The 12,500-nt window shown below is 40.9% G+C and overlaps 1 protein-coding gene across 2 annotated transcripts in view; it reads right to left on the bottom strand.

Annotated features, from left to right (window-relative positions):
- Nucleotides 1-12,500, bottom strand: part of LOC138015177 (uncharacterized) — a 73,417-nt gene that overhangs the window by 38,697 nt on the left and 22,220 nt on the right. For both annotated transcript variants that reach the window (XM_068862112.1, XM_068862113.1), the window contains exon 2: nucleotides 9,281-9,596. In XM_068862112.1, coding sequence (XP_068718213.1) covers nucleotides 9,281-9,532 — 252 coding nt within the window. In that variant the 5' untranslated portion in view covers nucleotides 9,533-9,596. The remainder of the gene's footprint in view (nucleotides 1-9,280; nucleotides 9,597-12,500) is intronic.

The raw sequence follows: 12,500 nt of genomic DNA, 5'->3' as shown, positions 1-12,500 counted from the left end.
GGTGTTTTTCTTCGTATGATACGATAGCTTTGTCGATTCTTCCTCCAACCCTGATAATCCCCTTGTCATCAATAAACGGGCTCAATGTCTCGAACTCTCCATTCTTCATTCGACTCTTTAACTCCCCTTGGGCATTTCTGATCCATGACATCTCAGCTTTCTTCAACTCTTCGGGCGTGAGAGGTCCTTCTCGTCCGCTGGTTGCGTTTCTCCTGAGGCGTATCTTCTCATCTAATCGCCTTATCTACGCGGTAACTCGTATGAGCTTTCGCCAACTGGAGAAATTCTTTACATCGATTACATTTCCGACACCTGCGGGCGAGACTGCACTGACGGTATTAACGTGGCAACGCTCCATATCTCCTTGATGTAGTGTAGCTGCTTGGACTGGCCATTGTTCCTCTGGCAGTTTGAGAAATTCTGGGCCGTACATCCATCTCCTCGTCAGTTGCCTTACATGTAATCCTCGCGACACATCGTCCGCTACGTTTTCTTCACCGGGAATGTGCTTCCATTGACTTGGGTCCGAATTATTCTGGATCTCCCCGACCCTTGCCTAGACAAATGGCTTGAAACTACGGGAAGAACTTTGAATCCATGCGAGTGTGATACTGCTGTCAGTGAAGAATTTGACATCGCCAAATTGAATCGTACACTATTTCACTATCGTTTTCGCGAGACGGGAGGCGAGAACGGCTGCTTGCAATTCCAGGCGTGGAATTGTTAGCTGCTTTAGGGGTGCCACTCTAGACTTAGCTGCGACGAAGTTTACTTCATAGGTGCCTTGTTTCGTTTTCTGACGGATGTACGCGCAGGCTCCAAATGCTTCTTGGGATGCGTCTGAGAAGACACACAGTACTGGTGATTCTGGAGTTTCGGGTGGAACCAGGGATCTCTTGAATCCGATCTGGTCAAGCTCCTTCATTTCCTTGAAGAGCTGGATCCACTTTTCTTGTACATCATAAGCAAGCTCATCGTCCCAATGAAGACCAATTTGCCACAGCTCTTGCAAGCCTATTTTGGCTCTGATGACAAATGCAGCAGCGAATCCAATGGGGTCGTAGAAGCGAGCAACTTGACTGAGAAGCGTTCTCTTGGTCATTTTTATTCCAAGGTCAACTGAATGACCTGTCAGAGGCGGTAAATCCACTTTAACTTTGAAGCTGAACTCATCTGTAACGTAATTCCAAATTACTCCAAGCACCTTTTCTTCAACTTCTTCCTGGAACATCTTGAATCCCTTTTCCTGATTTTCTGTGTTGTTCAGAACTTTGTTTGACGTCCAGTCCTTCACGGCAAACCCTCCACTCTCGAGTACTTTGTCTAGATCCCCTGTCAACGTCTGAGCCTGCGCTACAGTGTCTACAGAACCACAAATATCATCCATGTAGGAATTCTTTGTGAGCACCTCGGCTGCTTCCGGGTAGTCCTTCTTGTTTTCTTCCGCTGTTTTTCTTAATGCAATTTGGGCCATAGCCGGGGCTGGCTTATCACCAAACGTCAGGACTGTTTTTACGTACACATCTGATTTTCTGTCCGTTTCCAAATTTCTCCACAGGAACCGATGGACATGTTGATCTTCTTCCTGGATGAGTACTCGGTGATACATTTTTGATATGTCACCCATCAATGCTACTTCTTTTTCTCTAAACCTCAAGACGACTCCAAAAAGATTGTTCAACATATCGGGTCCCTTAAGCCAATAATCGTTCAGTGCGTGACCTTGATAGACTGAGGAGGAATTGAAGACGATTCGTACAGGTGTGCTTTTCTTCTCGGGTCGAATCACCGCATGGTGTGGAATATAATGTACTGGGCCTTTGTAATTATCCATTTCTTTTTCAGACAGTTTTATTGAAAATTTCATCTGTTTCATTTCTTCCATCTGTTTGTCGTAAGCCACTCCTTTCTCTGGGTTTTTCTTAAGGCGTCTTTCCGTACTTTCCAACCGTTTCATCGCTAATGACTTATTATCCGGCAACAGCATGGGATTTTTCTTCCAGGGGTACGGTACCTTCCACTGCTTTCCCACCTTTTCAGACGACTTTAAAATGATTTCCGCTTCCTCTCTTTCAGCTTGCGTTAGCTTGTCAGCTTCACAAACACACGGTTTAACCTAGGTGAACTAAGTCGCAAAATCTTGCATCCTCTCCCGGTTGTAGAGCTCTAAACTTCACTATGTCTTGAGTGATTGTATCGGACACGAACCTTGGATTTCCGTAAATAGCGTCCAAATAATCTCACGCTGCGCCATAGTTCGAGCCTATCCCTTTAATTAATTCTAATGGCTTGTCTTCCAGACATGTGCGAAGAAAAGTTATCGCATCCCTTTTGCTGTATCTCGACTCTATCGCATGCTTAAAATCGGCACGAAAAATGGCATACTCTCTTACGTTTCCGGTAAATTTTGGCATCTTGGGCTTTTCCATCTTAAATCCACAAGCGCCTGTTGTAGCGTTGGAGTTGTTTTGGATGCTATCATGTATTTCATTCCCAGAAACAAAGGACGTGTTTTCATGGTTTAAGGTGACATCATTATTTCCGGGACTTGTTGTGTTAATATGGTTATCATCACCAGAACTTACAATAGGGGCGCCGTCTTCTATTTGCATATTTGGAATGCCATTACTTCCTGGCCCAGCAACACCATTATGTTTCGTTTTAGAGGCTATAGATGTATCACACTTTTTCAAAGGGGCCTTTCCCTGACTTAAGAAAGAATCCAAATATGTTTTTGCGCCCATTTCCATCGACATAAAGACTTCTTGACAATCTGCCATCCACACCTCTTGTACTTCGAACTCACTGTCATCTTCGATTAATCGTGAATAATTTTCGTGCTTCTCCACAAGATTGTCAAAGGCTAATTGTAGTTTACTCAGACCATCTCTTACCTCATGCTCTGGTCTTTTCGCCTCTATTAACGTTGCTAAGGACTTTCCACATCTAGTAAGCGTTCCTTTGGCAGTCCTCCGATCGGTTTTCGTAGCTTTCAGGGCTTCCTCAGCCATGTGCTCTTGCGTAATTCTTCGTTACAGCCAAGAAATCGAATGAAATGTTTCCTTACTCGGAACTGATCAGCTCAGGCGACCACCACAAACCGTATAATATTATCAAGTCTTTAATAATTATTCGATCTAAAAGAAATACATATATAATTCGAAATCAGGACAACTCAAATAAATCTGAAATCTCGTAGCAAATTCAGAAAACGTGATTGGAAACTTAATTCTGTGGCGGGTCGTTAAAACGGTCTCACTCTACAGGTTAGCAGGTTCAGGTAAGCGGATTTTTAAATAGACTATGAAACCGACTTCTCTCTACTTTCGATTCTTCTGGATAACTGGTTTAAAACTAAGCTAATGATTTTAGGTCAATGTACGGAATGTGTCAATCACTAATCGTCTGATCAAAATGAATCTATCATCAAAAGGCAACGCCTATTTGTTAAATGAAACAATGATAAGAACATCCTTCTTTTCTAAAGAACATTCTACTTACCGCGCATTGCCGATGGGTCTCCAAGAATCACTCAATCTCGTTCCCAGAGTCTTCGTTCCCCTTGACTAGTGGGTCGGGTTACGAGAGACTCTGGGATAATCCGTTTCGAATGACGATTCTTGTCATGAACACCATTGCGCAGGCGTAGGCGTAACGCCAAAATGGCGAAGCGAGTGGAGGATTTTTTTCACGATGGCATGCAATTTTCTTTAGCAAAATTAGGATATCCCAACCTAGAACTGAAAAAGAAACAATATGACGTGTTGGAGCGATATGCCTGGACAAAATTCTGTGCTGAATATGTTACCAACGGGCTGTGTTGTCAAGTGTTGCCTAAGATTTTCGATTAGAATTTGTGTAACGTGGAAGTGTAAAGCAGATTGTGTCGCTGCTAAATGCACTGATCCGGGATTAGTTTCAAATGTTAAAAGACTGTCTTTGTTTTGTATCGTGGAAGATGAAGGAGAGCGAAACACCAGACTCTAAAACGAGATTCTTTCCAAAAGAATAAATCATTCCTTTAATCATAAGACTATGTCTTCTTTGAAGGACCTTTCAAGTTAGATTCTTCGTCACCAGAGAAGGTTTAGGATTCTTTTCAAAAGAAGATGAGTTCTTTGGGTAGGAGTTTCCTTGATGTTCTAAAGAAGTAGAGGTCTTGAGGGAAGTATCATTTTGCTGCTTTTCATTATTTTGTATAAAAAGAAAATGACTGCTCTCCACCAAATAATGAAAATTCTTGAATAGAGATGTATACTTCTAGCTGGGCAAATAAACATGTTTAATTTTAGAATATTATTCTTCCATGAACATATAATGTGCTTTTGCAAATTTAGGAAATATATATACAGTGTACATACATACACAAGGCAATACATACAAGCCATAATAAAAAAAAAAACAACTCGGTTAAACTTCATTAAAAAAATTAATGTTGCAGAACAAATACAATTTTCTGAAACTTAAACGCCTAAAAACACTAATGATTTTGAAAATTCTATGCGGCATGAAATCAGCCAAACTATTTAGCAAATGAGATAAGTCCCTAGAAATGAAAACAGTTTGTAAGCTCAAACTAACATGAAAAAGAAATTCTCTTGAGGAGATGGTGTAGATCTTAAAGTGAGTGAAATGAAATAAATGAAAAGTGTTACACAAAAACAACTTTTGTAATTAAAATCTATCACTGTCCATTTTCCATTTTCCTGGAACTAACGCAAAGCACACACCCAAAAAACCAGCATTAAACAGGGCTGTCAGTAAATTTTCACCTGCAATATATAAAAAAACTGATTCTAGTTTTCATTTCCTTCACAATGTGAGCTCAGGTTTAACAGCTGGTACAGGTGAATGTCCTTTATGGCAGCCCTGTGAAAACTTTCCAGTGTGATAATTTAATTGACCACATTAGTATTAGTACTACATACCGGTAACATAACATGGTTTGCCATGGTGTGAGTTAATTGCCTGACCCTTGCCTGACATGGTCATGTTCTGTACTATTTCTTGCCTGTTGTGCGACAAATCAAGAAATGGACTCAGGTATGTTTACGTGTCAGGGTTGCATTAAGTTTGAAAGTAGAAGGGACCTTATGACAGAGTGAACGTGCACCCCTATATATACTCTAGCTCTTGATCTTGAGACCTCCTTTGAGCAATGGCGGGTACTGTACTCAGTGCAAGACAGGTGCTAGTACCTAGGTCCCAGCTTCTAATAAAACCCTTGCATGAAGGTTAGTTCAAGCTCCTGTGGTGGTGCAACTGTTAATACATGTAATAAGAGGCTATTGACTTTAAGCTTAAAGAGTAGAGACACCTTTTCTATACAGGGCATTTTTTTTTTTTTGACAATACCCTCAAGAAACTCAGTGCAAACATGTTGGCTTTCTTGGATACTCTATAGGTTAACCATGTAATGTACCTCAAACAGAGCAGATTTAAAGACTCTGTTTGTATGAACTTACTTCCAGAAGCATATGAACATCCCCACTTAGAACAGTTTAATTCACATAATCGTTTAAGTAACATCGTCAAATTCCTTTGAGAAAGCAGAGAGATGCATACCGAAAGGTCAATGAAATTATGTTTGAAGCAAAATTAAAACTGCAAAAGCCAAAAGTTCTTCATGAGGCTAAGACTAATCATCCTTAATGCACTTTATATTCCATTTTCCAGATAATTGGAGGTCAGTACTTATTTTGAACCATCAAATTTGACAGATTGGATGTAACAATATTATATATACATTGTATATTATCCTGAGAATGTTCATTTCCCATCTTACCCCACAAATAATGTCATCCTCTCCTCACTGCCAAAGGCTTTCTGTAGGGTGGCCAGCACCATACAAGTTTTGAAATGGTACTATTCTCTTCAACTCTCTGACTAGCAATGCAAAAAAGCCTAAGGCTGTTGATTTTAACACTCCAAACAGGAACGGATACTTGTTTACAACCTTGAACCTAAACATTTCTTTTGTTGGCATAAAAAATAACTTACATTAGAAACTATTGACAATTGTACAAACCAACATGAAGAGGTCAGTCTGACTTCAAAATAGACAGTATAATTTACTGACAAACTTAACCGTCAACTGACAAAATTTAAATTGAGGGGATGTTTGGAATACGTTCTCAAGTGACTAATAGGGACTTTAAGATAGTGGACAACGGTAAGCTGGGACGGTTGGATGCGTATACCGGAAACTTTGGACGGGTACGGTAGAAAGGCGCGAAATTTTTTAACTTAAGATTCGGCCAACACGACCGTAGGACGGTGGAATAAACAGTCTTTTGAAGAAGCGAGAAATTATCTTGTAATTTCGTTTGCAGAAGGTTCAATTAGCGACGGGAATTTCTTATTTTATACTATGAATACGAATCAGTGAATCCTCTTTATCCTTACTGGGAGATTCCTTGAATTCTAGCGAGTGTAAATCCGCTAAGGGAAATTGGTTCATAAACAAAAAATGCGGCTACAATTATCTCTTTTACCCTTCTTTTCTGCTTTCCTCCTGTGTCATGGTGGATTATGGATAACGCTACCGCGATGTGGCCGAGTGATGTCTTTGAATGAACTCAGAATTTTCGCTAAATTTTTTTCATTTCAGCGATAGATAAATCAAGACAAACACAACCAAATGCACATTTAACCCATTGGGTGATCAGTTTTCAATGCATAATAAAGGAAAAGACTAAAATAGTGCGAATAAGTATGGATCAATTCGTACCGCTTTCACCGTTGATTCCACGGCGAGAAACCCGACGAAAACATACCGTCCCAGAAGCACGACGGTCAAATGTCACTGGGATTTTGCGTGATATGACACTCATCTAACCGTCCCAGTCTACCGTCGTGTACAATCGTAAAGTCCCTAATACCGCACAGTCTGCAATGTTACCGTCTCCTTTTGCTTCACAAAATAGTTGTAATTTATCGGAAATATAGGCTTCTGTAAAGTTGCTCCCAAACACACTGTAAAAGCATAAAGTCTGTGTCAAGATCATGAAACTAAATGAGCCAGGTATTTCATTGATGCCAGCACTTAGCTCTGTTTTCTGTAGAGTAACATGGGGTATCACTGATCCCCTTTGACCCCTGGGAGTGAGACTTGACAGATTTTACTCTGTCTAATGCCAGGGAGATTCTAGTCGTCAACTGGGGTCATCCTAGGGCGTTTGAGGTGTCAATGGGTTAAGCAGTCAAAAACTTTGTCCCTTCCATTAAATGGGATGCTAACCGATCACAGAATTTGTCACAAAGTCTATCAAACATTTGTCGGTATTAAGTTGCATGCGGGTACATATAGAGAGGCAACATGGATTAAATAAAGTTAGATAAAACTGAGAGATGATCAAGACGAACCTCGTTCCCAGGGTCTCTTTTCTCTGCCTCCTTTGTCCTCATCGACAAAGGAGGCAGGTTGGATAAAGACCTTGCCTCAGTTGTTCAAAAAGTGAATAGCGCTACCCAGTTGTTCAAATGATGGATAGCGCTATCAGCCGGATAAATCACTATCCAGTGTATAAATAACAGTGGAACCAACTGCACTTTCCAGTGTATAGTGATTTGTCCGGTAGATAGCGTTATCCACCTTTAGAACAACTGGGGCCAGATAAATCACTATCCAGCAGATAAACACTACCAAAACCAATTGAGTTATCGACAAAACAAAGTTCAAAGTTCAAGTTTGTTTATTATTGTTGTTATTATTATTATTATTAATATTATTATTATTATTAATAATAATATTATTATTATTATTAGTAGTAGTAGTAGTAGTAGTAGTAGTAGTAGTAGTAGTAGTAGTAGTAGTAGTAGTAGTAGGAGTAGTATTAGTATTAGTATTAGTATTATTATAAATATTACATTAACCAGTAGATAGTGATTTATCCAGTGGATAGCACTATCCACCCTTCACACAACTGGGGCCAGAACTCATACAGTCAACAAACCTATGAAGTCTCAAACACTGTGGCTTCAAAAAGCAAATAATAATTGCTACTGTAATTAATACTGTGGGCTCCGCAATTACGGACAAAAAAACTCCTTATGTAGTAGCATACTAAGGCACATGTACTTCGGAAAGAAGTACTTAATTACTCAAGAGAATGGTGTCATTATTGTAACTGACTTTTTATTTTATCAATAAGCTAAGTATTTGCATAACAAAATCAACAACTCAAGTTTCCACTTTTTCTAAGTACATGTACCTAAAATGTAAGACAAGTTCCATTGGATGTGAGTTATACATCTCATTTCATTGATTTGATTCTCTATATCTGATTTGGCCTCTTCTTCCAATGGAGGTTGAGAACAGTACAGTGTAATGAACCCAAATGAAATGCGAGTAAATTTTTCAACCAACCGAAAGGATTGCTTTGCATGCCAGAGAGACGGGCCTTCCACGATTTTTTCAAAGCGTTCAACAACACTGTCACAAGCCAAACGAGTTCTTTTTGCATCAGTAACTCTTTCTCTACCCAAAAACTCATCTGCTAACGGTTCTCGCACCTTTCAAAGGAACTCACATGTACGTAAGTAACTATAGGAGAAGGTCTTATGGATTCATATAATGATATACAGCAATTTGAAGACTCGGTATGACTACATTTTTAAGACATAATTACTCAGTGACAGACGATTCCATTCCATTAGATTTAATAGGTTCTCACTCTTTTCTTAGGCTCCAAACTAATAAACGAACCAATCCAAACAATCATACGGTGCTCGCACTCGCCTCGTTACCGAAATCGATTGTTCATGGTCAGACTTTAAACCAATCAAAAACTTTATCCAAACGGATTATCGTAGAGTCTCTCGTAACCCGACCCGCTGGTCAAGGGGAACGAAGACTCTGGGAAGGAAATTGAGAATCACTCGACTTTAGGCGCATGCGCAGAATGAGTTAAAAATTACCATATGAATGGCTAAGATTGATTCATGAGTGCACTTCAGAGTTGGGACTGGCAAAGGAACGGTGTTTTCCTACACTACTATTGCAGTTTTCCTGATGTTGAAGAGGGGGAGGCTGAGGGCTTCTCGTTGAGGCTCTGTTCATTTCTGCGTGAATTATACTCAAACTCTGGAATCGTTCATTTCCGAGAGCATACAATTAATTGCTCAGAACTTATTTAGCAATTCTTCAATTGCATTAAAATTTTTCTTCCTTTTTCGGGCAATTAAGAATTGTGCACAAACTTTCGTTGATTACTTGTCTACTTGCAACTGTAACGAGAACCTTTATTGTATAAAAAACCTCCTTTTGGAGACCTCTTACCTCTTTCTCCATGAAGGGAGGTGCATTTTGTACGATTAGGGTTCTTCTGGCCTCTGAGTTGTCTTGTCTCTCATCTTCGTAAGCAGCATAACAAGGCCACCTCTCAACCTGAAGATAGGTACGTTCTTCTTGTTCTCCAGAAAGACTTGGACACTGCAAGTCGCGATCATATTCCCGAGGGGCTGGATGCGAGCTCGACGCTGCTGGAAATTGTTCCATAACCTCTCTTTGTCTCGATATCCACTGCAACATCCACCAAGTTGATGATTGGTAGTAGAAGGCACTCTGCTTTTTAGCGACCTCTTCTTTAAAGGAGCTAAAAGAGGAAGGATACAGAAAAATAAACAATCAAAAGCTTTCCAATGACGACTGATGGAAAAAAATCTATTAGCTGGAACTCAATTCAAATAAAAATGCCACTGAGAATGGTGCGGTCAGATTGGGAGAATATCTAGATTGTTCCGTTTCAAAAGTGCACGACGTTTTTTTACTGGAATGGCCAAATTAGTCGGAATTCGCTTTGTATTAGAAGATTTTCTTTGACGGTTTAACATTAGGTATTTCGGTATTTAATATCGGTTATTTACTGGCGGCACGATCAATTAGGAGTAACGAAAATAAAGCCTTCGAGAAGACCGAACGTGACTTACAGCTTCATTGAAGTGGAAATTCCCTTTGTCTAAGCTCACTTGAACAAAGGACATGTTCGAAAGGAAAACATTGGTTCAATGGATCGATTCCAGAGAATTAACAGCTTTGGGGCCAGGGCGGGAAGAGGGCACAAAGACTTTTGTTTTCTTCTGAAATACACGCAGAATTTGGATAAACATTAGGAAGTGTCCTTTAAGGTGGCTCAAAGCAGGAGCTTAAACCAATTTCAAAAATTAAAGAGAACTTCCTGTTATGATTGCCGACTCCACAACACTGTCTTACATAACAACAATGCTGTCAGTTGTACCATATGAGAATCTATAGCTAATTATAGCTAAAGTAGACGCAGGACTAATTGCCCCGGAATACGTCACGATAGAAACAGGAAAGCAATATAAAAACGCCCTTAGCTACGGAACAACATGAAATCGACCACTGATTTTCTTCGTGAGCTTAGTTGGCTGCTCAGGGGACAAATACTCTGTTTAACTTAGTTAACTGTGCGTCAACCAAAGACGTTTAAAGGCAGAACCGTGCCAGCAACTTATAACCATGGCATCTTAGCATATGTGCGGGGATTTCCTACTCAGTCGTTCACTAGTGTTAAAAAGCCGTTTGAGAAAATCGGTCGTGCACAAATTCGAAGACTTCTACATCCTATCAATCGGAAGTCGGAAGCATTTAGTTTCTGCCGTTGAAGACTGATCAAGCTGCTGGAATAAGGGCGAAATGCTCAGCTGATACCGTTTAAAACAGCCCTCGTGGCTAAGGTAAGGGGCTTACACTAATTAAAAAACTCTGAGCATCAGCTGGTGTCTATGAAGATGTAGCTCGAGTGTGGCTTATGAAGCAGGCGATCTGGCAGAGCTTTGTGCCTTCCCCGCGGAGCATTACATATTCGAAACTCGATACGTCAAAGCTAAACGAAGTCCACGACCACCTTCCACATGGCTGCAAAACGTACTCTGACAAGTTCCCCTCACAGTCACAAACGTGGGCTCGCGCCGTAAGGAGGCGGCGCTTCTAGCCAAGTCAAAGAGGCCGATAACGGTCTCTGTCTCATCTATAATGGAGCTCTCAATACAAGTCAAAGCTTCTCCAGATTGACCTGTGGCGCGAGATCATGTATGCCGTGCATAGCATACACTACGCTACGATTGTTTGGGCACTAATCCGCTCAGAAAATGCGTCTTCCACTTGGAGAGTGTCCAACGAATTGAGTAATTCGGCTGATGGTATCGTCACTGTTCTGAACAACGAGGTGACCCTTCCAACTAGTCAAAAGCCTGAAGATGCCAATAAAGAAAAATATGTTGCGTCAAATCCTCGCTCCGTGGTTTATGGTCACGCTGTCGGTTTGGAGGAAAGAAATCCCTTTAGGTGTTGGACTCCAGTACCTCTATTAGCTTGGCCAATAGAGGTTTTACGCGGCAGTCACGTCGCATGTCAGGAACAATAGATTATTTTTCCCATGGGAAAAAATGTTCTTTCTAAGGCAAAACATTTTCATTGTTCCTGTCATGCAACATGGGATCACATGGCTGCCGTGCAAAACCTCTATTGGAGGTTGGCAGGTGTCGTGTGATAACCTCCCGTGGTGCACCGTCTTGGAGGCTCGGTCACCAAACCTAGTCAAGTTGTGCTTTACCCTCTGTCGAAAAGGTCACAAAGTGGCCTTGTCCGAGAGGAGCTCTTCGCGGTGCCCCCCAGGCATCCAGTGACGCTTAGTGGGGTTCTTCTGCGCTAAATTCATATGGCCATACATTGGATATCCACACCATTGCATGTTATGCAAAGCTTGTTGGGATGGCCTCCAAGTCAGTACGGGAAGTTGCTTGTAGTGGTTATGAGAAAAGCAGTTTATCCTTTTTTTCACCTTTTGACATCTCCACCTTCACAGCTGTTTGCCCACTCCCACGGCATTCTAGCCTGTGGGCTTCCAGCAGTCTTGAATGGCCATGGAAGCAGCGCTCACACTGAGAAATGATATCGCTCAAAGTGTTTTCTGTGGTTATGCAGAAGCTGTTTTATGTTTTTGATCCATCGCCGCTGGTTTACTTGAACGTCTTTATTTGAAAAATCTCGAAAACCAACGCAAATTCCATAAAGATGTCAAGATCTACAAATTATTAAATGGCCTTGCTCCAGACTCAAACCCCGCACAAACTAACTAAAAAGAAGTTTCAGCTACACCGGTCCGGTGCTTTGGAATAATGTACCTGTCTGGCTGCGGCAAGCTAATTCTCTTAAGGAATTTAGGGCTGGTTGCCATAAAACGTTTAGTTAATTTATTATTGTCCCCGCACCCGCAGGAGGAGGCATCATAGTAGCTTGCGCGTATATAAAGTTACAGCGATTTAGTATTACATAAGTAGTGTGACTGTATCAGCAGGAAAAATATCGACTTAAAAGCTGCAAGTGCGAACGAAATAATCGAGAATGATGACGTTTTCACATAGAAGAGCTTAGCCGAAGAATAAGGGATCACGTGAACATAATTGTGGAAAAACATCTTGCCATTTGTCACGGTGCGTCATATGTTTATACACTTTCGAGTAGCGAGCGTTGC

Source organism: Montipora capricornis, chromosome 9 (genome assembly GCF_036669925.1).
Source record: "Montipora capricornis isolate CH-2021 chromosome 9, ASM3666992v2, whole genome shotgun sequence".
NCBI lineage: Eukaryota > Metazoa > Cnidaria > Anthozoa > Scleractinia > Acroporidae > Montipora > Montipora capricornis.
This window is presented reverse-complemented; position numbering and strand designations above follow the sequence as displayed.